The sequence below is a fragment of the Numida meleagris genome, chromosome 19, assembly GCF_002078875.1.
Source record: "Numida meleagris isolate 19003 breed g44 Domestic line chromosome 19, NumMel1.0, whole genome shotgun sequence".
In the NCBI taxonomy this organism is placed as follows: Eukaryota; Metazoa; Chordata; class Aves; order Galliformes; family Numididae; genus Numida; species Numida meleagris.
In genome coordinates, this window is record NC_034427.1 from 10,168,680 (window position 1) to 10,193,148 (window position 24,469).

Below are 24,469 nucleotides of genomic sequence, written 5' to 3' on the forward strand. Positions count from 1 at the left end.
TTCATCGAGCCAACACGGGTTGAACATTTTTTCCCAGTGGCAGGTGGTTGGTGTGGAACTAAGATTATCTTTGAAAAAAAAAAATCATTGCGTTTTTAAGAACATGTCCTGGAGGACACTGTGCTGCGAGGCCGGCAATGAAAACCCCATTTGTTTTCCTCTGCGTGCTGCTGGGTGCTCGGGAGGAATGGTCCCAGTGGTCACAGCTCCCTGCGAGGACGGCTCTTACGGTGCTGTTACGGTGCCTGCCCTCCTCAGTGCTGTGCGAATGTTCTCAAAGCCAAGCCCGTTTTAAAAAATGCAGAGAAAAAGATTTTCCTTATTGTCCTTGGGTTAGCCAATAAAGGACCAAACCGTTTGGGTTTGGATTTCTCTAAGATGAAATACGGATCTGGATGCAGCTCTCCAAGGAGAAACCAGAGCTGTGCATCTCAGGTGGCACCGGTTTCGCCTGCCATGGAGCACGTCATGCAGTGCCAGGCTGTGCTATCACGTAACCTGTTGCAGCCTGCAGCCTTGGGTGGCCGCTGGGTGCAGCGCAGAGCCCTTGGGCCCCTTCCTGAACCATGGGCAACGTGATTCCCTCTGTGCTGGTGCAAAAGGAGAAGGGGTGGGGGCCCTCACCCCAGCAGCGAGGGGACCCCCTTGCAGCCACCAGCTCCACCTGTCACCCCAAAGCTATCACAGTCCCAATTCCCCACAGTCGTGGTATCGCCCACGTTCAGGCAATGCCTGTTCTGCTCACATCAAGATCTCCAGTGCTGGTTGGGGCTGCTGCTGCCCACCCTCACCCCTCAGCTCCCCGCTGATCCAGGCGTCAAAGCGGTATTTGTCCACTTTCTTCTCCCTTTGTTCTGCTGTACTCGGTGTGTCTGACTTCCCACACTGATTTGGCTCCGGGTTCTGCGGGCTTTGAGAATCGCTTTGGTGAGTGCTGGACCTTGAGATGTCATTCTCTTTATGGGAACCTGCATTGGTTTATCTAAAATATTTGGTCATCAGAGACCTCTGCATTCAGCGGTGCGACGCCCCGTTGCCATCAGGTCTGAAGGGTCACTGCACAGGAGCTATTTCCCAGTGCCTGCTGCCGTGTGTTGACCATCGTTGGGTCTTTACGGTCAGTCAGCCTTCCTAGCGTGATTGATTGCCCAAAGAGCGAAGCGGTCCAGGAGGGATGACAACGTGATACCATCTTGTTAACAGCTCTCTTCCATCTTATCAAATGCCACGATCTGGCAGTGACAGCCCGGCTTTGTGCTCCGGGGGTGCCTGAGTGATCAGGTTGCAGCACAGTGACAGCTCCATAAGTACTTTGGCACCTTTGTCATCCCCTCCTTGGCCTCTAGCTAAGGTATTTCTTAAAGCTGGAATTAACGTGTGACAGAAGCTGGCTAATCTCCTGGAAATACTTATTTCCAAGTTTGCAGAAAGTATTAACTCTGAGAAAGCATTTTTCTGGGCTATTACTCCTCCAAGCTGGGGATCAGCCCATCTAACCTTGTCCTTAATCATTGTGGCAGCAGAGTGAACAGTTCATGGCTGTCCCCTGGGTTGGGCAGTGTGTCCCCTCCCAGGGGCAGGCTGCAAGGTGCAGGCGTGAAGTGGGGCTGTGTGGGTCTGCAGCCCCCAGAGGAGAACTGTTCTGTTCTGCCCCAGAGCTCCTGCTGTGGAGCAGCTCGAAGAGCAATGCTGGGGCCAGGAGTGAGGGGACAGGGAGAGAGCCATGGTGACTGTGGATGCACGTGACATGTGCTTTCCTACCATGGTTACTCATCTCACCTCCAGTCCTGCAGCACGTGGAGGCAGTGATGGGCTCAAAAGTGACGTCTGAGTCCACAATCAGACAGAATCTATAAGCTCAGGGTATCCATAAAGCCATGACACCCGACCCATGTGCCTTATGGCAGCGTCACTACTCCCTGCCAATTCAATGCCTCCTTCTGCTCAACTACCAAACAGGTTCTGAGCCATTCAGGTCACTGCTGGTAAGCGGTGGGTGAGGTCACAGGTTCTGGGTACATTGGGTCTTGCCTTGTAGGCTCAGTGAATACCCAGCTCTGATACCAGCCCCATGGTCTGCCATGGCACTGGGATGAATCTGGCCCTTCCTTCAACATCCCTAACACATGGCACGTACTCACTGCATCTCTACCCAGTGTTTTGACACAGTTTTCTGGCAAGGCCTTAATTTCAGATGGAGAAAAAAAGAGTATTTTACCAGGGCATGACTTTAAAGCCACGTCCACATCTTGATACAGCCCCAACCCACACTGCTCTAACCCAGAAGCAGTGTGTCCACATCCCGTGAGCACTGGCACCCAGTGCTGGACTGACGTCTGCTGCTACAGCTACTGGTTGTTGCTCAACAATTTACCCAACTCCTAATATCTATAAGGAAATATTTGCAGTGGAAGTCACCAGAAACCATGTCTTGTTTGTTTTGCTCCCCCCTAATTATTCTGGATGCCCTCGGTGACATCGTTTGCCTCATTCCTATTGAAAAGTCCTGTATATAAGGATGCATGCTGTGGGTCGTCTGCAGAAGGCAGGGACAGCGGCTGAAGACATCCTTGTTCTGCAGAGATCGGTTGGGTAAGAGCAAAACTATTCCTCAAAAAGCACGCTCTTAGCTTCTGCTTCTGCAAACCCCAGTGCCTCCCAAAGGAGAAGCCTTGATGTGAGCTTATGGCTGTGGACTTTTTAACAAAAACTGTTATTCTTGGCTGCTGCAAGAGGTGGAGAGGTGCCAGGAGCTTTCTCTCTGATTTTGTCTTCTCTGAGAGGCATTCCTCCTTTTCTATCCTCCTTCCTCCTCCTCCTTGCTACAGCCATCAGCTGGTGCTCACTGTCCAGCACTACACTGATGCCAATTGCTTCCAGTTACCAGGACTGAAGATGGGTGTGTTCTGGGTGGTTTTCCTCACCTGTGGCCTGCTCACCTCTTCTCAAGGACTTCCTGGGAGTGCCCCGGTGTCTGCCAGGGTGGATAAAGGCGTGCTAGAAAGTGGTAAGTGTTTGGAAGAGGCAGGATTTTTCTCCATTTTGAGACCACTTCTGCTCTTTCTGTCTCTTGACCATGTGCAGAAAATCAGAATATGGTTCAGATCCTTTCAGGCTGCAGTGACAATGCTCATAATTTGCATTTATAAAGCACTTTGAAGATAGAACTAAAGATGCTGTGCAGAGGCTGGAGCATTACCTCTGTTGTGTGAAGGAGAGAAAAAGGGGCAGAGATGAGGGGAAGGATCAGCCAGGCTGACACAGCATATTTGTGTGCTGGGTGCACATGGCTCACGGTGACCTCTCATCCATTTCTTCAGCCATTACAGGGTCGCTAGCCAATGGCAACCTTCTCCAGGGGCTACTGGATGGTCTGCTCGGCGCCGATGGACTTCTTGGTGGTCTGCTAGGCCCCAATGGACTTGTTGGTGGTCTGCTTGGTGGCGATGGACTTGTTGGTGGTCTGCTTGGTGGCGATGGACTTGTTGGTGGTCTGCTTGGCGGCAACGGACTTGTTGGTGGTATCCTAGGTGGTGATGGACCTGCTGGTGGTCTACTTGGTGGTGATGGTCTTGTGGGTGGTCTCCTTGGAGGTGGTGGACCTGTTGGTGGTCTCCTTGGTGATGATGGTCTTGCGGGTGGTCTTGTTGGCGGTGATGGAGCTGTTGGTGGTCTCCTTGGAGGAGATGGACCTGCTGGCAGTCTCCTTGGCGGTAATGGAGCTGTTGGCGGTCTCCTTGGTGGTGGCGGACCCACTGGCGGTCTCCTTGGTGGTGATGGCCTTGTGGGTGGTCTCCTCGGCGGCGGACTCCTTGGTGGAAGTGGTAACAAGGGTCAAGGCTCGCTTCTTGGAGGAGATCTCCTTGGCAAGGACGGTCTGCTGGGCACCGTGCAAGGACTCACAGGGTGAGTGAGAGTGGGAGATGCGTCCCCGAGCAGCCCTCCATCACTGGACATGCCTGTGGTCTGGACATGGGGCCTACCTTCTCCTCCTAGGGCGAGTTCATAAATGAGGGTTCAAAAATGGGGAGTTTCTGCCGCAAGGCTGCATGTGCTCATCACGAGCTGGCCCTGGCTGGAAGGGAGCCCCACTGGCCCAGGGTGCAGGGGACCCCAAGGTTGCAGCTCTGTGACCAACTACAGCACTGGGGGCTGAGAGGACCCCAGGAAAGTAAGAAGTAGAAAATATGTTATTTACTGCCTTTCCTCGTTCCAACTCCAGGCTGAGAATTGTGAACATCACTCTCCCCAAAATAACTCTGCGCTTCCTGCCAGGCATTGGGCTCCAGCTGAATATCTACACCCAGCTGCTGATAGATGGCAATGGGTAAGGAGCATTCACTGGGGGCACAGCTCAGGGCAGGGGCTGCACCATCTTGTTGGAAAGTAGATGGCTACAAAACCTTCTGAGATGTGTCCCTTTGGGCTGTGCAGTGCCGTGGGCGGACTGCTCCAGCTCCAGGTGGAAGCAAACATCACTGCAAGAGTGCGGCTGGTCCAGGACAAGTCAGGGGCTCTCAGGCTGGTGGTTGAAGACTGCAAGACCCTTCTTGGAGACATCAATATCCGTGTTGGGTAGGTCTGCGTGGGAGTTTTGGGTGATATTTTGGCACTGATGTACAAACCTGGGTGGTGCAAGCAAGGCCTCATATTTCTCTTGTGCAAAGCACACTTATTTTCCAGCTGCTCACCCTTTATCCCATTTTGTTTCTTATTTGCCTGTTACCCAGACCCAAAGTGCCACTTGTGGAAAAAACCTTAAAGAGTGTCCTTGGGAACGTGCTGCCCAGGCTGGTAAGTCTGGGCGATGAGCATCACTGCTGCCGGTGGCCAGGCTGTTTGCACAGCTGCAGGCTCACCTGGGACACCCAGCCCCACTGCCACCACCGCCCCTTGGAATGTGAGAAATGTGCTCCTGTACACCCGTGGCAGTGCTGAGTCCTGCCCCAGACACGCAGTCCCAGTGCAAGCAGGAGGGGGTGACGAGCCCCCAGCACCATGCAGCCACACTGCACCCTGCCGTGTGCTGGGGGTCCTGACACCCCTCTGCTTCCCCAGCTGTGCCCCGTCGTTGACACCGTGCTGGGCGTCGTGAACTCATTGCTGGGCTCTGTTACCTGTAAGTGCTGGAGGCTCCCTCCTCCTGTCCCCCTGTCCGTGTGCCCTACCAAGGTCTGCCCTGCACTTAGCAGTTTTTGCTGCAGAACAGCGCTTGCAGCACCTTATCTGGCCAGGCAGGCTGCAAGTGGGGGCTGCCTACAGTCCGGGGTCTTTGGGGACTGTGGTACTTGGGGGCAGCTGCTCCTCGCGGGTTAGATGATCTCCTCCCTGTGTCTTGCAGCTGTGCTCCCTCTGGGGGCTCTGGGAAATCTCCAGTACACGCTGTCCTCCCTTCCCATCATTGGCGACAAGTCCATCCAACTGGATCTGAACGTAAGCGCTGCCTTTGAGTCGGCGGGTTTGGGTAATTCACCCCGGTGGGGTGGCTGCTTGTGGATGAGTGCTGGTCCCCGGCTCTATGGGAGGGTGTTCACAGAACAGCACAGCCCAGCCAGCCCCGTGCTCCTTCCACCGCTGGGTCTATGTCTGTTCCATGTTTGCTAATCCGTGAGGGCAGCATGAGACAGACCAGCTGGACGCTGGCTAATTAAGCATGATTGCAGCACTCACAGTGTCACTCGTGAGAAAAGCCCAGTGTTAGCATTTTGTACAAGAGCAGTGGGTCACCATTTATAAAAAGGTTCCGTTTGTGAGCGGTTTGTAAAAGATGGGTATGTAATTAATAGGGATTATAATTGCACAAGAGGTATTGTCAGTGCGTCTTACTGATCAGCGGATGTCACAGTGCTTTACGCAGAGAGCTGCAGCAAATGCAACCACTGCCTGTGCCAGAGCAGTCGAAAGCAGCTGTGCATTGATTACTGCAGTGCTGATTAATGACACGGGTGGCCCCGCTTGTGCCAACATCCTGCCCTGTTCTGTCCCTGCAGCTCCTCCTCAGGGATGCAGAGGGCAACGTGGTGGAGCCAGCAGGAGGTCTGTCGATGCCCGTCACCCTGCCACCAGCCTCAGGTCCCGGGGCTCAGCTGGGGCTGTCACAGGGCGTGCTGGGTGCCGTGCTGGCGCTGGCACAGAGGCAGGGAGCCTTCAGCATGGACATCTCCAGCTCGGCAGTGAGTCGGGGCCGGGTTTAGGGGTGCTCCCACCGCCCCCCCGCCTGGGCTGACCACCATCACTGTTCCCACAGGTGCCCAACAGCATCCCGCTGACCACCTCAGCCCTGCTCTCAGCCTTCCCCCAGGTCAGCCCCCTTTATAACATCGGTGATATTTGTGTCTCTGAAGCCCAACCCCAGCCGTGCCAACGCTCTGATTGCACTTCTCCCTCCAGCTCAGCACCGTATTGCCCGGGTCGCTGCCTCTGGCATTGCGTGTACGCCTGGCTGATGCGCCCGTGGTGGCCCTGAGGGACGGGAAGGCCACTGCCACCCTGCGAGCAGCCATCGACGTCCTTGCAAACCGCCCTGGCTTCCCCCCGCAGACCCTCTTCACCCTGGACTCGGTGAGTGCCCTGAGCTGCTGCCTCCCCTGCACCTCGGGAGCACACTGCCCAGCCCCGCTGTCATGCCCATACCCGAGCAGGTGAAACTTTTGGTGAATAATTCCAAATCCTGGGGGGGAAATCTGTGATGCCATCTGTCCCCAGAAATGTTATTTCTGAGCACAGACGGGTGTTTTATCACAGCTTGAGTTACTTACAAATATTCTGGGTTGTCTTTGAGGGAAAATAACTTCCTTTCTGCTGTTGTCGCAATGGCAGGACATCGTTCTGGACGTCACCCCGTCCGTCTCCGGTGGCCGTCTGCGCATCGCCCTGGCTGTGGACAGGTAGAGCCCTGCTGGGGGCACAGGGGCTGGGTCTGACCGTGGGTAATGGGGCTACACGATGCGGGTGTGAAGGGCTCAGAGCCAGCACCAACCTCAGATGAAAAGCTCACCCGAAGACAGGAAAGACTTCTGTAGAAACGGAGTTGTTTTCAGATTCATTCCACCTTTGTGTGGATAGGAAAAATTCTGGACCGAAAAGGGTGTGAGCGCTGTTCAGAATGCTCAGCAGCAGCCGCTCCTGCGGCGCTCCTCCATGTTTTTATCTTTTGCAGAGTCAACCTGAGACTGGCATCCTCGCAGCTCGGCCCCATCAATGTAAGTATGTGGTGCAGCGCTCAGCTCTCCCCAGCACCGCCACTCGGGCACTGATTCGTGCCTCCTCCCCCCGCAGGTCTCCCGGCTGGAAGGATGGGTGAAGGACGTCCTCGCAGCTGCATACACGCCTGCCATCAACAGTACGGCGGGGGATGAACCCCCCATCCATGCCCAGCCTGTAGCCCCCTCCCTGGCTGGCACTTTTGGGGTTTCATCTCTGCTGAGCCGCTCTCTCTTGGTCTTGCAGATGCTGTGGGCATGGGGATCCCGCTGCCCAACATCTTCAACACCAGCTTTGAGAACGGCCAGGTGGACGTGGCTGATGTAAGGCTAGTGCCTCCCTGTCCCAGGGAGCTGCTGTTCCTCCTGTGGGGCTACCCTGTGCAAAGCTGGGCTGGTGGGGTGTAGGGAAGAACCGGGGAAACCCAAGGGAGAAAACTGAATCATTTCTGTCCTTCTTCCTGGCAGAACACTTTCGTGATCAACCAGAGCAGAGTGCTCTAAAACCATCTCGTACTGGAGGAACCTCCACTTTGCTCCTGGGATGAGACAGACAATTCCCCACAGAACCCTGGCCATCCCCAGTTGCTTTGTCTTTATTTTCTCCTGGGCACCATCTCGGTTTATCACCGTGGCCCCAGAAGAAGGGCTGCTTCAGCTCTGTCCATCCTGCTGCAGCCCAAACTCCGGCACGGAGATGCTGCTCAGCTGCTGGATGTCAGGGGGGACTTTCTGTGGCCAATTCTAACACCCAAAGTCTGGAACCGCAGCTGTTGTTTAGGTATCGATGTTCCTCCCAAATTGCTCTTTCAATAAAGTCCTTCACTGCGTCAATATTTCTCTCTGAATATTCATTGGATGTGAGTCTCCAGCTGCCAGGGCCCATTTGCCTCTGCAGTGCCCCTACACCATACGGCCACAGAAAAGCAAAGCAGTTCAAGGAGAGGGCCATATCCACGGCAAAGAATTTGGTACGCTGGCAGCTTGGGGAATGCATTCTTGAAGCTCAGGGCTGTGGGCAGAGGCAGCATGATCTGCCTGGAGCATGGGGAGCAGGGCTGAACTTCGATGGCAGAATGGGAGCAGAGCAGATGGGTCGGAAAGGAGCAGCACCACTCCCCTTTGGAGTAGGGCGCAAGCTGAGCTCTGCATTCCCACCTCTTTGTTTCCGGATGTATTTTCCTCCTGTTATGTAAGATGCACTGGATAGCTTTAGCTGGGATCTGAGCAATGTATTGTATCTCAGGGAGGCATTAGCCGTCCAAGACATGAGGACAAAAGCACGCTGTGATCTGCAGGCTGGCACCCAAGCTGTGTTTCTCAGCATGCAGGCACTTTCCTGCAGCTGCAGAAATGCATTCAGGGCTGGGGCAGCTGCGTGGGCAGGGAGGATGATCCTCGGGAGCTGCTTCTCAGGTTGAGCACTAAAGGAGATGAAATGTCTCCCAGGGCTTGTCTGGCTCCTACCCATGTGCTTGCTAGAAAGCTGGGCAGGGTCTGAAAAATCACCCGCAGGTGTGCGCATGGTTTGTGTCTGCATCTGGGTGCAGGGGTTGGCTGGATTTGCCTGGATGGTGTTGGGAACGGGCTGGTTTTCCAGCGACTCCTGTGGGGTTGGTGGCAGCTCTGCGCTCCAGAGGTTCGGGGATTTTCTCCCTTCCTCTTAGCTCTTGGCAAATGGTACTGGTGATAAGGGGGGATCCAGTGACCTATTGCACCATACCTAGCCCCAGCGCACAAATCCTTGTTTATACTGGAATACAGGAAAACCACAAATGCTCCGGTATGGACTAAACCCGCCAGTCCGCCTTTATACAACTTAGGCATCCTTCCTCTTTCCCTGCATCAGATTTGCTATATAAGAACCCCCCGTTCTTAGGTGGTGACAGGTGGGTGAGCTGCGAGGTCCCCCCCCGGCCAGGAGCGGAGCAGGAGCATCGGAGACGGGATAGGGCCAGGTAATGGTGGTGCGGGGCTGCAGCCGGGGGGCACAGCTTTACAGCCAGCCTTATGCTGTGCTCTGACAGGGGAGAAAAATAAAAACGTAGGTAAGTGATTCTGGTTTAGCCGAAAACTCAGAAAAGCAGATTTGAAGTAGAGCGGAAAGGCTGTACTGCAGTGCAAGCTGCTTGTGTTGCAGCGGGGGGAGTTTGCACACACGCACGGGGTGGTGTCAGCAGGGGAAGCACGGAGCAGTCTCTGGGTTATGAGTAATAATTTCACACTCCAAGTTTAAAGCCATGTCACAGCGACCAGAGATGGAACGGAGCACGTTGCTCGGGTGCGTGTGAGTGGCAGCAAGCACACAGGCGTTGTGGCTGTGCAGAAACCTTGCCTGCAGACGTGCCTACGGTTGTCCTCCTTCTTTATCCTTTTTCATGTGCATCCAAATCTGTTTGCTGAATGGGGCTCAAACACACCGAGGGTTTTGGTTCTCCTAAAGCTCAGATTTGCTGTTCACTGAAAAATGCGCACCTTGCTCAGAACCCCTCAGGCATTCCTCTCGCCTCCCAGTTTCCCTCCCCAGGTTGCTGCTGGCTGCCTTGGTGCCGGCGGTGTGAGCTGTCCCCTGTGTCCCCGTCCTTCCACACCAGAGGACACCATGCCAACAGCTCTGAGCATCGCTGTGCTCTACTCCCTGCTGTCCCCAGCCCTGAGCCAGCTGCCAACAGATGCCGTCCTCCGGCTCAACAAAGATGTTCTGAGCGATGGTGAGTTCAATAGTGGGGTCCTGGGTTTGAGGTGCCATGCAGCCCAGTGAGGTCAGAGAGGGAGAGGGGTGGCATGGAGCGAAGGAGCCTGAGGGTTGCACGCATACCTGCTCCCCAAATTGAACCCTGGGTCTTTCTTTTGGTAATTAAAATTTCAAGTAGCCAGGGTTCCAGAAGGGCTCCCATTTGACAGGGATGAAGCAGTGATGGCTGCACCTCCTGGGGTCTGCTCCTCTGCGGAGATGTGAGCCCTTCACCTTAGGATTTGCCACCACGCCAGGCCCTGTCACCATGCCAGGCCCCTCACTGTCCCACCTCCACATTCCCCTGGGCACTGTGCCTCCTGCCCCAGCATCTACAAGGTGCCAGAGCCATTTTCCCGGGCTGGGTACAAATGCCATATTACGGGCCGGGATTGGAGCAGGCGGTGACCAGGATGGAGAGCACAAATCCCCCGTGACCCACACCCGGGCCCCGCGTGCTCATCCCAGTGTGGTCGCGGGGCTGACACAGCTCTCCAGCTCTCGCAGGTTCCCTGCAACGCAGCGTGGCCCTGCGAGGAGCCCTCAGAGATCTGCCCATCAGCGGGACGGATGGAAGCGGAGCGCTGCAGGGCAGCCATGGAGGGGGCCTCCTGGGTGGCGGGGGGCTGCTTGGCGGGCTGCTGGGCGGCGGGGGGCTGCTGGGGGGGCTGACGGGCGGCCTGCTGGGTGGAGGTGACGGTGCTGGTGCTGATCTCCTTGGTGGAGGGGGTGATGCCGGTGACGGTCTCCGCGGTGGTGGGGATGCTTCCTGGGCGGCCCCTCGCAGCCATCCCCCTCCCAGAAGCTGGCCTGTCCACAGGGGGTCCCTCCCTGCGGGTGTGCCGGGGGCAGCAGTGGGGCAGGGGGCTCTGCTGGGTGATGGAGGCCCCCCCGGCACAGCTGGGCTCCTCGGAGGAGGCTTGCTGGGTGTCCTCGGGGACAGAGGCCTGCTCAGCACCGTGCAGGGGCTCACGGGGTAAGTGTGGCTCCTGGCTGTCGGTGTTGAGGCTGCGTGAGGATCTCTCCGTGGTGCGAGGGGTGGGAGCCTGGAAGTGCTTCCCGTAGGGGGAGCTCGAAGCCACGCATCAGCACCGCTGCCTACCCGCTGCTGAGCTGTTGGCTGATTTCCTGCTTTAACTCTTATTTGAAACCCAGCACTGAGCAGAAGCACAAGATTCTGATAAAATGGGAAAACAGCTGAGAAAATGGGGTGCTTTTTGCCATCGCTTGCCCAAAGGGGCTGCGTCCAGGCCAGGGCCACCACCCACCCGTCCCCTTGCTGTCCATGCAGGCTGAGGATCGTGGAGCTGACACTGCCCAGGGCGTCCCTGCGGCTCCTGCCCGGCATCGGCCTCCACCTCAACCTCTACACGCGGGTGGCCCTCAATGGCAGAAGGTGGGTCTGGCAGTGCCCCACCGCCCTGCAAGCCTGGCTGCCAGGGGATGGAGGGCCGAGCTGCTCCTGCTCCCCCCTACAGCCTCCTGGGTCTGCTGGACATCGCCGTGGAAGTGAACATCACCTCGCGGGTCCGGCTGACCATGGATGGCACCAGCTACCCCAGACTGGTGGTGGAAAAATGCGACACACTCCCCGGAGGCATTAAAGTCAGACTGCTGAGAGGGTGCGTGACATTCTGGGGGACGTTTCTGTCCCTTGTGCTGCGTTCGAGGTCATTCCACCCTGGATTGCGTGGGGTCCTCTGAGGTGTAAGCATTTGGCATGTGAAGCACAAAAAGCTCTCAGGCTGAGGCTGCTGCTGCTCATTTAAGGAGCCTATATACCAGTAGATAAAAGGCAGCAGTAAATTTCCCACTGGCTATTTTGGGATGCCAATTAGACTTATCTCATGCAAAATCCAAGCATACACAGTGCACTTTGCTGCTGCAATTGCCTTGCTCCGGGAGGTCTGCTCTACACTCATTTCGCAGGGAATTGTTTAAAACTCATTTACCTTGCAGCAAGCTTTTTTTTTTTTTTTTTTTTTTCCACGAAGAACCTTTGTTTTTCCACAGCCTGCTCCCAATTGTGGATAATTTATTGGCTGGTGTCCTGAACAGGCTTCTTCCTAATCTGGTAAGCTGGAAGGAAAAACCTTCATGGTGCAGATCTGCATCAGCTGAGCCAGGGCCCAACTTGGTCAGTGCTGTCACTGCACCCAATGCAGGGCTTTAGGGCTGGGTACAGCCCTAATCAGCTGCTCCTCATCCCCCCACAGCTCTGCCCAGTACTTGATGTTGCCCTGGGACTTGTCAATGATCAGCTGGGGCTGGTTAACTGTAAGTAGTGGAGCTCCCCACCCTGTCTTTCCCTTGGGTCGTGCTGGGTGCATTGAAGCTGTGATGCTGCAGTCCCCTCTGCCAGCAGCATGGAGCTCTCAGAACCAGGTAGAGCCTGCTGGGGGTGAGCTCTGTGCCACATCCCCATAGCAGCCACTGGTCTGCTTCCCCTCCACCAGCACTGGTGCCACTGGGTTTGCTGGGCAGTATCCAGTACACCGTGTCCAGCCTGCCACTGGTGACCGGCCAGTTCCTTGAAGTAGACCTGAATGTAAGTCCTGCACCTTCTCCTTCTGCTCTATGATATCTCAGGGGGTTTGGGAATGTCTCCTGGGCCGTGCTTGTGGTCACGCACATCAGATCTGAGGGCACTGTGAGAGGGTCACAGAGGTCCTGGCTCCACGCCCTGCTCCTGCACTGCCATCGTCATGGGGTTCACATTTCATGAGCTTCTGGAGAAGGAAATGCAATGGGATCTGACTTGGTTGTGCGTGCAGGGATTTCACATCGATGGAACATGAAGTTAACCGTAAAGGCAAACATTGCCAACTGCTGCAACCTTTTGGCTCGCGCTTCCTTCCCTGTAACTGCAGACTGTCGTCGGACGAGTAGCAGGAGGCCTGGTTGACTACCCACTGGGAAGACCAGAAAGTGCCCCCACACCTCCATGGGTCCCCATGCCTCCTCTGCCACTGATGCCGGACACCAGCTCCTCCCAGCTGGGCCTGTCTGTGAACTTCCTCAGCTCGGTGCTGGCTGCCCTGCAGAAGGAAGGAGCCCTGGACCTGGACATCTCCAACGCTATGGTGAGCCTGGAAACTGCCTGCCTCTGGCATTCAGAAAGCTCAGGGTTTCAGCAAACTGCTCTCGATTTGCAGTGCCCTAGTATCTCATCACTGTTTATCAGGATCTCTGAGAGTGATGGACTTATGTGGTGTAGGTGTATCACTCAAAGTAGGAGATCTCTGCTGAAAACCAGCACACACCCATGCAGCATTTCCCCCTTTGTCTGTGACAGTTTCCCGAGCTTCCACCGCTGACAACGTCGACTCTTGGAGCCCTGGTTCCTGCGGTGAGTCCTGGTTCCACCATGCACTGCAAATATCCTGGCATGGGAAGCACACAGAGACAGGGCAGGCCCCTGCTTCATCATCTCACATGTCCAATGGGCTTGGAAGAGCTTTGACTTTGTTCCAAAATCAGAAACCACAGCAGGCCAGAGCCCGGTTTGTCACCTTATCCCCTGCACTTCCCCAGTCATCAAAGCCCCTTACAGAAGCCCCACAGCCAGGACCATATGTTCCCAGCAGGCTTCAGGGCACCCCAGTGGCTGAGCTCCGACCTGGCTTGAGTTCAGCTCCACCAGCGGTGAACAGCCTTGAGCTGGAGCAGCCCAGGAGCAAATCCATCCCGAGAGCAGCAGATGCTGCCCAGCAGGCAGCCGGCCCCATCCTTACCCTATTGCTCCCGCTGTGCTCGCTCTGCCTGCTCACCCCAGGCTTTCTGCCTCCGGATGCTGCAGGTTCTCAAGGCATACCCTGATCCGTGCAACTTGCTGCTGAAAATCACAGTTCCCGAAGCACCCATGGTGACCTTAAAGAAAAACAAAGCTGCCATCCAGCTCAAGGCTACAGCAGAGGTGGCGGCCATCCACTCGGGCAACGTGCAGAAGTTTCTCTGCCTTCTGAATATCGTACGTACAGAGAGGCAGCTGTGCCAATGTGTGCTGGAGCACAGGAAGCGGGCAGCTGCCTCCTGCATGGCCAACCCATGCCTGTCCCCTGGCTGCAGGACGCATCCCTGCTGGCCCAGTTCACTGTTGAGGCCAACAAACTGAAGATCAGCGCCGGCCTTGAGAAGTAGGACGCTGCTTTCTGCCTCCACTCCTGCTGGTGTGGGGTGGGCTGTGATGGTGGGATGGGCCAGCCCTTCACTTTGCCTCTGCTTCCTTCTGCAGGACTGAGCTCTTCTTGGTGTCTTCATCCGTTGGTGATTTTGATGTAAGATCACGAGCGGCCCCAGCAGCACGTGACATCTACCGCAGAGAGCAAAGTGCCGATAGAGATTGGCTGGGAGAATTAAGGGCCGATTATGCAGTGTCGTTTGTGTTGCATTTTTAATAGGGCCTTTCTTTCACCTCCGCAGATGCGTTTGCTTCATGGATGATCCATGAGCAATTTTTTGGGGAAAAAAAAAAAATCCCCTAGATCTGTGCAGTGAAAGAGAGCGATGGAAAATGGGAGCCAGCTGGTGTTGGGGCACAGGGGAACAAAGCAGGGATCCCCAAAGCATTTGGCACCATGTGCACCCACGCTGCAGTGGTGTGGGTTTGGTACCGGGGCTGCGGGGCCTCGCATGCACCTCTAGTTTCTAAGCAGTTCGCATGGAGTGGGTGTGGAGCTGGAGCAGCAGTGTGCAAGGAGCATCCCCATACCCCGAGGACAGGGCGAGGCATGAGGGACCCCTCTCCTTGCTGCAGATCTCTCTGCTGGAGACACTGATTGACGAGGTCTTCAATGCTGCCTTCCTGCCTGCCCTGAATGGTGAGGAAGCTTTGGTGCCTCATCCACCCACAGTGGAGCTGGGGCACGCAGTGCTGGTTGGGGAGCACAGGAGGGGGGGAGGGGTGGGTAGGGCTGTGCTGAGCGTGCTGCCGCCCCACAGCCATGCTGGGCCAGGGGGTGCCGCTCCCACGCCTGCTGAACATTGACTTCACCAACGCTGACATCAACGTCATCGAGGTGAGCGCTGCCCCATGGCACCCCTCCTCCCCGGGCACAGTGTACAGAACGCCCCACATCACACCGGGCCCTCTGCCCCACCAGGACCTCCTCGTGCTGTCAGCGTGAGCTGCACTTTGCCCCCAGGATGGGAATCCAGCCCGGCGCTGCCCGCCTGCACTTCCCTCCGCGCCAACGCGGGCAAATCAGCTCCTCCACAGAAACGTGGCGTCCTCCCTGTGTAGCTTTGAATACAGAAGGAAACACGGGTGGTTGTTGACTCTGAATGTTGCGTTCTGGACTCTTCCTTTTGGAGATGCTTGGCAGGATGCGGTGGGCTCTGCATTCTCACGTGGGCAGGTTACACACAGGGTTATGTGACCCCATTCCAGCTGGTCCGTGTAAAAGCCCCTCACCTGCCCTCAGCACTGCCCCAGTTCCAGGGAAGCCACTGAGTGCTGCTGGGCTGCGGGGAGCATGCTGGGCCTGCTCTCACACTGCTGCCTTCCAGCCCGTGTGCTCTGCCAGGCTGCTCCTCCCCGAGAACCCCCCAGAGCTGACACGGCCCTTTCCTGCCATCTTTCCCATTCTTTCTCCCTTCCCATCTCCATTTATTTCCCCTTTCTCTTGTGCTAGTTCCCTCTCTCAAACCTCCTCCATCTGCCCAGATCTCCCTTTGGGGCGCAGCCACCTCCTGCTCGCCTCTGGGTAGCACATGGTTCTCCTGGAGCGGTGCACAAACCCCCACAGCCTCTGGCTGGCAACGACCCTTTTTGCTCAGCCTCACTCTGCTGCCATGCACGGTGTGCTTGCCGGAGGCAGCCCTCCTCCTGCTGCGTGCAGACACGGACGCTCGGTGTTGGCAGCACCTCTGGGTGCCAGAGTCCTAACGGCGTTCGTTTCCTTTGATTTCTGCAGCAGCATTTAATCATTGATGGGAATTAATTTTTTAAAGCCAGCCGAGCTCTTCCTTGTCAAACCCCGCGTTTATTTTTGTGCTGCTGAGTTTATTACACTGACCGAGCTGGAAGAAATGAGCGGGGCTCTTTAATTGTTCTTGTTGCCTGGGATTCAGAACAATTCTCAGCTCCTCAGATCTAATCTCAGCTGTGTGCTAACCCCTACCAACGTTCTGCACGTGGGGGATGCTCCACTCTGGTGCGAGTGCCACCAGCCAGGTGGGCACGGCTGACACCTGCACGGATATTTCCCTGCTGTTGCACACCTTCTCTCTAAGAGCTCCTTTTAAAGACCTAGAACCACTCTGGCATCCTCTTACCATGCTGCACACGTCCTGCAGGGACCCTCCGACAAATCCCACTGATTTTATTTGACACCGCTCTCAATCGAAGCTGCTCCAGCCTCTATCTTTCTCCTCTGCTCAATAATCGCAGCTGCAGGAGCGGTGCATCATTACACGCTGATCAAAGGGAAATGCAAAAGGCAGCGTGGTGAATTAAAGTCTGATTTAATTGTGCCAAGAGCTGTCATAGCGGGATTGTTAAAAAGTATCTGGAGCAGGTAAGGAAGTTGTTCCGAGTGACCTAAATAGCGTTACTACTCAGAGCTGGCACGCTGCAATATGCAGATCCAACGCTGCCTTTCATTGAGATGCTGCCGGGCCCACAGCGGGGACTGCGCTGCTGTACTTGGGTGTTGGTGGAACCGAGACCACAGCTCTGCTTCACTGTCACCTTCCTCCTCAGCAACAGCAGCGTGGCACCGGGCTGGCAGCACAGGGAGGTCGCGGTGGGTGACCCACGGGGATGGGGCAGCTCCGACACGGCAGAACGGGCTCTGAAAGGATGAGTGGAGCAAAGTGGGAAAAACAAACAGCCCGGCCACGGGGAAGTGCACCTGGTTTTGGCTGCGCTTTGAGCTTTAATAACGCGAGGTGCTCTTCACGCGGCACAGAAGGACGCGGCTCTGACACGTATCATTTTTCATCTGGCTGTGCCCCTCTAACTGCTCTCATTTCAGGGCCGTTCCGGAGCAGGTTGAAGCGATCCATCTCCTCGCTCCAAGGTCCTCTGCCTCTTCTCCTGCTCACTCCACGACGCCGTTCCTCTCCCTGCAGCCTCCCTGCGTGTCACATGGATGCTCTGTGCCGGGCGTGGGGACGGTCCCTGGAGTGAGGTGTCCCTGCTTTGGGAACCATCTGACAGCGGTGGGATGGGGGCATGGCAGTCCCTGGTGCAGGGGGTGCTCTGGGTGGCAGAGCAATGGGCACACAGGACTGTGCCCCGGTGACGCGGTCTCTCGGCAGGTGCTGGGATGGAGATGCGGATGCTCTGGTGTCTCACCCTTCTCGGGGGCCTCCTGCCCCCCTGCTGGGGGCTCCTCAGCTTGGGGGGTATCCTGGGCTCCAGCCCCGCGCAGCCCTCGGACGGTGAGCGCAGGGTTCTGTCCCCGCTGTGCTGACATGTGCTGTGGTCACGCCGCGTTGGTGCCGCATCCCCGTGTTTCAGCTGCTGGGGGGACCTTGGGGGTGGCTGTGTGTGGGGAGAACTGTGCATGGGGCTATGCACACCCCCAGTGAGTGCTCCGGGGGCTCCCCTTCTGGAGGACAAAGCACCCAGCACAGAGCATCGATCTCTCTTTCCTCTGCCAAGCCCCACATGTCCATGCCTGGATGATGTCCTGCAGAGCCGATGGTGACACCCTTCGGCTTTGGAAGCTGTGGGACCTGAGCACCACCAAACTGCCCACACTGGGCTGCTGGCAGGGGCTCACTCTATTTGTAAAAGAGCTTTAGCTAATAACAATAGATATCCCTTGCCCATGTGGTCAGAATGAAAAGCAGGCACCACCCACGTGGTCCCAGGCAGATGAGCCCCGGTGGGATGGAGGACGGGAAGGGATGGTGCATTTGCTCAGTAGCAGATGAGCAGTGTGAGCCCATGGCTGGCAGTGGTGTTGTTGTGAGCAGCACGGTGCCTGACACAGACCTGCTGGAGGTGCAGCTTTGTCTGATGCAGGACATGAGCTTCACCTGGGGTGGATATTCCTGCACAAGGGCAACAGGTCCTCCTGCTCACAGCATCCCTGAAACAAATTTCCTCCTCAGTGGAATTCTTTTCAGCAGTGTAAGTCTGATTAGTAACTGGGATTGCTTGTTGAAGGAGGGCTGCTGGGCACTGGCCTCCTTGGAGAAGGTGGACTGCTGGGCACCGGTCTCCTGGGCAGGAAGAGCCCGAGCAGAGATGGCAGTGAAGGCGCTGGAGGTGAACCCCAGAGCGCGGGGCTCCTTGGCACAGGGCTGCTGGGTGAGGCGGATCTGCAGTGTATGTGTGCACCTGGGGGAGGAGGGCTCCTGGCAGCCAAGCAGGCTCGGTGACGGGGTCTGACTGTTGCAGGAGGACAGCCTGGTGGCAGTGGTCTGCTCGGCACAGGGCTCCTCGGTGGGGAAGGACTCCTTGGCACTGGCATCCTTGGAGAGAAGGGGCTGCTCGGCACGGGGCTGCTTGGCCAAGGGGGCAATGGAAGTCTGCTTGGGCTGGATGGGCTCCTGGGGCAAGAAGGACTGCTGGGACAAGGAGGGCTCGGAGCACTGCTGGGACAAGGAGAGAGCGGTGCTGCCGTCCCTCGGCCATCACAACGCTTTGCCTGGTGAGTGGGAGCAGATGCACAGCAGCAGTGCTCACTGCGGAGCTTTAGTCCATACACTGACTTCCCTGACCTGGTGACAGCTCGTGTGAGCCTGGGGCTTTAATGCTAAGTTTTAGTATTAAATAACAACAGATATTTAGCTGGCGTTTGTCTCACAGAGGTGGCAGACCTGCTTCCAGCAGTCATAGGGAGGGTGACAACACCGAGAGCAGGGTGTTCCTGAGAGGTGCCCCTTCCCCACCTGCATATTTCAACTGGGAGTACCCACCCAGGGAGCTGGTGCAGTGGCCACCAGAGGGGATGGGGCTGCAGGACTGGTGCCTGGCTCCCAGCTCATGGAGCTTTGCTTCCTGGCAGGCTGAAGGTGCTGAACCTGGAGAGAGCTCGCGTGTCATGGAAGGTGCTGCCCGGGGGAGAGCTGGTGCTGAGCCTGTACTCGAGGCTGACGCTCAGCCTGCCGGGGTGAGTGGAGCACAGCGGGGGGATGATGCAGGGGTGGGACGGGGGCTGCAGAAATGCCTGCAGACGCTGGTTGTTAGGGAACTGAGCACCAGATAGAGCCCTGGAGCTGCTGTGATTTCAGGTTTGCAGCACTCCCTTAGAAATCCTGCTTTCATGAAGAGAACAGTGAAGCTCAGGCTTTGCTGGGCTTTGGTCTTTTCCATCGCCCTTGGAGGCGCAGCGGCTCTCTCCTCGCTTTTCAGAATATTTCTCTTTCTGAGCGGATCCTCAGTGGAAACGAACATCACATCCCACATTGCGCTGACACAAGACAGCCCCGGTGACCTCAGGCTGGTGATGAAGGATTGCAGGAACCTGTTCGGCGGCTTTAAGGTCACCCTGCGGAAGGGGTGAGTGCCACATTGGCCGGTGCTGCGCTGTTTTATGGTGATGTGCAGCTTCTCGGTCAGAATCCCCAGGGTGATCTGCAAGGACAGACCCACAGGGCTCTCCCTCCTTCATACTGGGCTCAGCCAGAGCTGCCCAAGCTCCCCAGGGCAGGATGGCACCATGGGCAGCACGCAGGGTGAATGGGAGCTCTGTGGTTCGGCCATCAGGAAACCAGGGGGTTCCGCTCACAGAAAAGCCATTTGTTTGAGAAACCTGTATAAGGAGATGGGATGCTGCGATGTGCATGTGAAAATAGCTAAAATAATGGGCAGGACAAGGTGTGGGTCAGCCCTTTGCCGCGGGTCAGCCCTTTGCCGCGGGTCAGCCCTTTGGAGTGCTGGAATGTCTGCAGTGGGCACAGATTTAGATGTTAAGGGCCAGATGATGCTGAGCAGGTGATAAGAGCCCAAGTGCCAATAGCTCCTGCCGAAGCCTGGGGGAGCTGTGGGCTCGCAGCATCCTTTGCCACTGGGGAGAAGCTGACAGCATCAGCCCCAGCGCAGCGTTTCAGCCCTGTCTGGCTTCTGCGAGCAGGCTGTGCCAGCCCCATCCCCGCCTCTGTTCCCCTCCAGGCTCCTCACCAACGTGGTGAGCGGTTTGCTGAACTCCTCTCTTCGCTCCCTCCTCCCTGTGGTGGTGAGTGCGTGAAATTCCATCACCGTGAGAAGGCGCAGCTTAAACGAAATCACCGCTCTTTCCCGTCGCCGCGCGGCAGATTTACATATCCATATCCTCATATGTATGTGCATGCACAGGCGCACACCCACGCCCTATAACTGAATTCCGCAGACTCCCTTGATCTTCCTCACGGTCAGGATTTATTTGTTAGAAGTAATTCAAGTTCCATCATGCAATGTTACGGGATAATTTGTAACCGATTGCTTTGCGAAATGCCTTCTCGCACGGAGAAGGTGCAGTAAACAGAAGTGACAGCCTCACTTAGGAAAAAGGTGCTGGCTGGAAAATCTGTTATTCTGCTAAATAGGATCGGGGCTGTTCGGAGAAGCGGGCTGAACAATTTATAGCGCTCTTTTTCCGCGGAGGAAACGATGCTCCAGGAGCTGATTGCTCCATCTTCATTTGAAGCCTGTGAGCCTCAGATGATGGTGCTGAGATGTTCCTAGGGCCGCTCTGCCTCACCGAGGTTCTTCCTCTTGTTGTACCGTTGCAGTTTTGCCCATTAGTGAACGCTTGGTTCGGCATCGTCAATACCGAGCTGCAATTTCTCAGCCGTAAGTTGTCCACGTGCCCGCATGAATTCTTAGAGCAGTAGATGAAGTGTCTGCATGCAGTCCATGGAAAGCTTTTGCTGTTTCCCCCAAACATTCTCTGTGGGAGGTGCCATCCGGCAATCATCCCCAGACCGATGGCTTTCAGTGCCCGTGGACCCATCAATGTTTGAGACCTCAGAAAGATGAGAGCGTTTTCCTCTTGGCACTGGGACATCCCTGCCCAGGGATGTGTTCCCAGGCACCAGACTGGGGGCAGGACACAGCCCTGCAGCCGTGCTGCCGGCCCCAGGCACTGCCTCTCCTCCCATCCTCTCGCTCTCCGCAGGTGCTGTTCCTTTTGGGCTCCTTGGGAAGATCCACTCTGCACTCACCAGCTTGCCGCTGACCTCGGAGCACTCCATGGATCTGGACCTGCGGGTACGGCCCCGTGGGTGCTGTGGGCCCGGCCCCATCCTGCTCCTCTCCTTTCCCCACCTCCCTGCACTCACAGCCCTCCTTGTTTGTTGCAGAATTCCCCGTTCCCAGCTGTCTTCATTGACTGGCTGCTGCGCAGTGAGTGCAGTGCTGGGAGCGGGGGACGTGGGGACAGGGGGAAATAGGGACAGGGACAAGGGACAGGGCAACGTGGGCACCAGGAGGTGATGAGTTTTGCACTCTGCTGCGCTGTACAGCCCTGGGAAAGGTGCTTCACCTCTTATAAAAGGATCTCATAATATTTACCTAGTGGGAGTGAATAATGGTTCTCGGGATGCTGCGAGGATTAATTAATATTTGCAGAGGTGATTGGAAGAGCTTTCAGCTTCATATGCAGGCGAAGTTAATATAGAGAGGAAGGAAGGAAGAGTTGGAAGCCGTCCCAGCTTCCCTAGGGCCCAATTCCTCAGGGCAACAAATCAGCTCAGCCCAAAGCGCCGGGCACGGGCAGAGCACAGCAGGGCTGGGGGGCTCACGGGGCCGGGGGGGCTCTGACCATGCTCCCATCTCCCAGCTGCAGGCATTGACCCCGGCAGTGGGCAGTAGGCGAATGCTCCCCTGCCCCGTTGGCTCCGAGCGGGCTCTGCCATGCTCTGCTGTGGGTGAGGCTGACCCGGACCCTTCTGCTGCTCCTCCCAATAAAAAGGACTTTTCCTCATCTGCATTCAGCACGTGGTTTTGGGTTCTTTCCAAAAGAGCTTTGCGTTTGTGAGGGTTTTGCTACTCCCCTCTCCTCTCAGCTCCGGGAGTACCTTGCTTGCAAGGAGCAGTCAGTGGCAGAGCTGCAGAAATCCGGTCAATGAGAGGAACAAACTTTCCCCTCTTTTGTACGTATGCAGATGTATTCTGCCCCTGGCCCCGAGGTTCTTTTATTCCCTTCTCCCACCACTCGCTTGTTTCCAGCTTGAACACAAACCAGTGCTGCTGGGGGCGACAGGGCCCCCAGAACCCAAACTCGGGGGCCTGAGGGGCACAGCAGGAGGGGCTGCAGTGAAGAGCCTGGGGGGCAGCTGTGCCCCCTGCCCCAGTATGGCCACCCAGGGACCCTGAAGCACTGACCTGCACCCACATGAACCATTTCTGATGATAGAAAATGTTTTTTTCTCTGTTAAATTAGGTTTAGGATGGGGCTGGGGGTCCCTCAATAGCCCTGCGAGGGGGCTATGGGGCAGGGGAGAGATGGAGCTCACTGCTGTGAGCAATGCCTCGGGGTGCTGTGCTCACAGGTCCTAAGGAAGCAACCTGCAGAAGATGGAGTAGCTCCTTTAGGCTCACACGACCCATATCAGCCCAAATGAGAGGGAATGCTGTGTTTGTTTCCTCGCCTCAGCCATTCCCCTTGGCATCTTCGTGGATGCAGAAAGGGGAGGAGGACTGTTCTGTCTGGCTTTTCATTTTCACAGCAGTGCTCTGAATATTAATCAGCCTAAAAACAGTGCTGTAGGCACTGCTGCAAATGACAGATCTTGCAGTTGGTGGCACTTTGCTGTGTAATTTCTGCATGCGAGTCAACAGCAGGGGCTGGGCAGCTCATTCTCCCCGTGACCTGACTTTGCAGATAGCAGACATAACACAGACCATGAGCAGCCCTGAAGCACCCTGATAGCTTCATTAGCAATGCAGCTGTGCAGCAGTGGGTTTTCATATCGGGGTTTTCTGACAAGGAACCGGGTGGCCTTCTCGTCCCCTTTAACGTGAGAACTGTGAGCAGGGGAGCCCTGAGCTGTGACCACGCTCAGTGGGAGCTCCAGGTCCCAAACCCTCCCCTGCCCAACAAGACCTCAAACCACACGTGCACATAGCTCTTTTTTTCCCAAACCCGAAGGGCTGTCAGCGTTCCAGGCCCGCTCTGTGCAGATTCACAGCCGCAGGGCAGCAGCTCCCTGGCTCTGTTTGGGGCTGCTGGCTGCAGTCCCATAGGGCTGCCCAAAGGAATCGCACCACAGCGATTTAATGTCTCCATTCATCTGTGCTCTCAAGAGCAGCCAGCGCACGCAGCCCAACCCCGGTGGAGGGCTGCAAGAACCATGGCCCCATTGCACCTCTGCCCCATTGCCCTCCATTGGGGTGCACTGGTCCATGAGCACTGGGCTGCTCCGTGCGTGTCCAACGACCGAATAAGGCAGCCAGGAGGGAAGAAGTGTGGGAAGATAGAGAGCCATTAATGAAGAACATCAGAAGATATCAAATAACGACACCGCGACAAGGGCTTATTAATAGGAAAGTCTAAAGATAAAACTAATTTAAAGCTGATGAGGCAGGACAGCTCCTCTTCAGGAGGACGAGGAGTCAATAGTGAGCTGTCAGCACAGGAGATAAATTGCTCACAAAGGAGAGGGAGAAGCCGCAGGACTCTGGGCCCCGGGCTGCACCTGCAACATGCTGCAAGCAGAAAGTGTGTGGTTTGCATGCTGTGAAATCCCTGTGTCGGGAGCTGCCTCAGGGCACGGCTGAAGCTTGAATGCAAACATCAGCCCAGCACTGTGGGCTGTGCTTGGAAACTTACCCACCAAGCACCTCGTTAGGGTTTGACTGCAGGGCCTCATCAGAACCAGAGAGATGTGCAGGTGTCACCCCGGCTCCTCCGGCCCCACAGATGCACAAAAGCTTTGTTCCCATTCCCTGGAGGGACCCTGCAGCAAGTGCTGAGGCTCCGGGACAGGCTGAGCTGTAGGAAGCCCCGAGAGGGCAGCCTAGGCCAGAAAGACACGGGAAGAGAGAGGAGCTCGATGCTCCCAACAGCCAAACTCAGGGAGCAAATCATCTCACGTGCCACTCGGAAACCATGCGCCTTCCAGCCCCAGAGGGAAGGGGTGGAGGGGGACATTCCTGCTTTCAGGCAGTGTCAAATGACTTAACTCTGCCTCCAAGGTCACTGTAAGTGCTTCCTAATGGATGCTTTGCTGCCTTAAAACCTCAGCCTTCATTCCCGAGGCCTATAAAAACTAAGGAGGCGAGGTAAATGGTAAGCACTATGGCTCCTTGGGGAGTCTGTGCAGTGAGCGTTATCACCTTCTCATCAAAATGTAAAACCCAGCTCTCCTCCTCATTAGTCTCTCACTCTTAAAATAATGATTGTAAAACGACCACAGCTGGCCTCAAATCTGGCTGGCTGGAGCAGGGAGAGCACACTCAGGTCTGCATTTCCCAGCTGGGAATAGGTGCTTCTAAGGAACACAGGGACAGATCAAAACGAGCAGGGAAAGGCAGCGGTCAGCCCTTCTCAGGGCACGGTTTCAAGATGCATGGGAGAGCAAGAGTTGAAAGAGATGCCACAGGGCAATGAAAACTGGGCCACTCACCAGATGGCCTTTATTAGCAAGCACAGGT

The 24,469-nt window shown here is 56.2% G+C and overlaps 2 protein-coding genes and 1 long non-coding RNA gene across 6 annotated transcripts; all 3 read left to right on the forward strand.

Annotated features, from left to right (window-relative positions):
- LOC110408038 (BPI fold-containing family B member 4-like) lies at positions 157 to 8,038 on the forward strand. 4 transcript variants are annotated; one of them, XM_021416383.1, is made up of 16 exons: positions 157 to 2,592; positions 2,888 to 3,007; positions 3,321 to 3,906; positions 4,223 to 4,327; positions 4,435 to 4,575; positions 4,731 to 4,794; positions 5,059 to 5,119; positions 5,342 to 5,433; positions 5,991 to 6,173; positions 6,248 to 6,301; positions 6,391 to 6,561; positions 6,820 to 6,887; positions 7,160 to 7,202; positions 7,279 to 7,342; positions 7,450 to 7,526; positions 7,671 to 8,038. In XM_021416383.1, the coding sequence occupies exons 1-16, from the start codon at positions 2,523 to 2,525 to the stop codon at positions 7,704 to 7,706; spliced, it is 1,935 nt and encodes a 644-aa protein (XP_021272058.1). In that variant the 5' UTR covers positions 157 to 2,522; the 3' UTR covers positions 7,707 to 8,038. The 4 variants fall into 4 exon arrangements, with proteins under 4 accessions (XP_021272058.1, XP_021272056.1, XP_021272057.1 ...); XM_021416381.1 differs by having other exon boundaries at positions 157 to 3,007; XM_021416382.1 differs by having other exon boundaries at positions 2,881 to 3,007; positions 7,279 to 7,526.
- On the forward strand, positions 9,805 to 17,026 carry LOC110408370 (BPI fold-containing family B member 4-like). The gene is made up of 16 exons (XM_021416996.1): positions 9,805 to 9,913; positions 10,444 to 10,629; positions 10,789 to 10,912; positions 11,228 to 11,332; positions 11,415 to 11,558; positions 11,950 to 12,010; positions 12,153 to 12,213; positions 12,393 to 12,484; positions 12,807 to 13,019; positions 13,232 to 13,285; positions 13,736 to 13,906; positions 14,005 to 14,072; positions 14,171 to 14,213; positions 14,693 to 14,756; positions 14,878 to 14,954; positions 15,039 to 17,026. Exons 1-16 carry the CDS (start codon positions 9,805 to 9,807, stop codon positions 15,060 to 15,062), a joined length of 1,596 nt encoding a protein of 531 aa, XP_021272671.1. The 3' UTR covers positions 15,063 to 17,026.
- On the forward strand, positions 18,204 to 19,348 carry LOC110408045. The gene is made up of 3 exons (XR_002444137.1): positions 18,204 to 18,542; positions 18,900 to 19,004; positions 19,247 to 19,348. It is a non-coding gene; the product is annotated as an uncharacterized LOC110408045 (long non-coding RNA).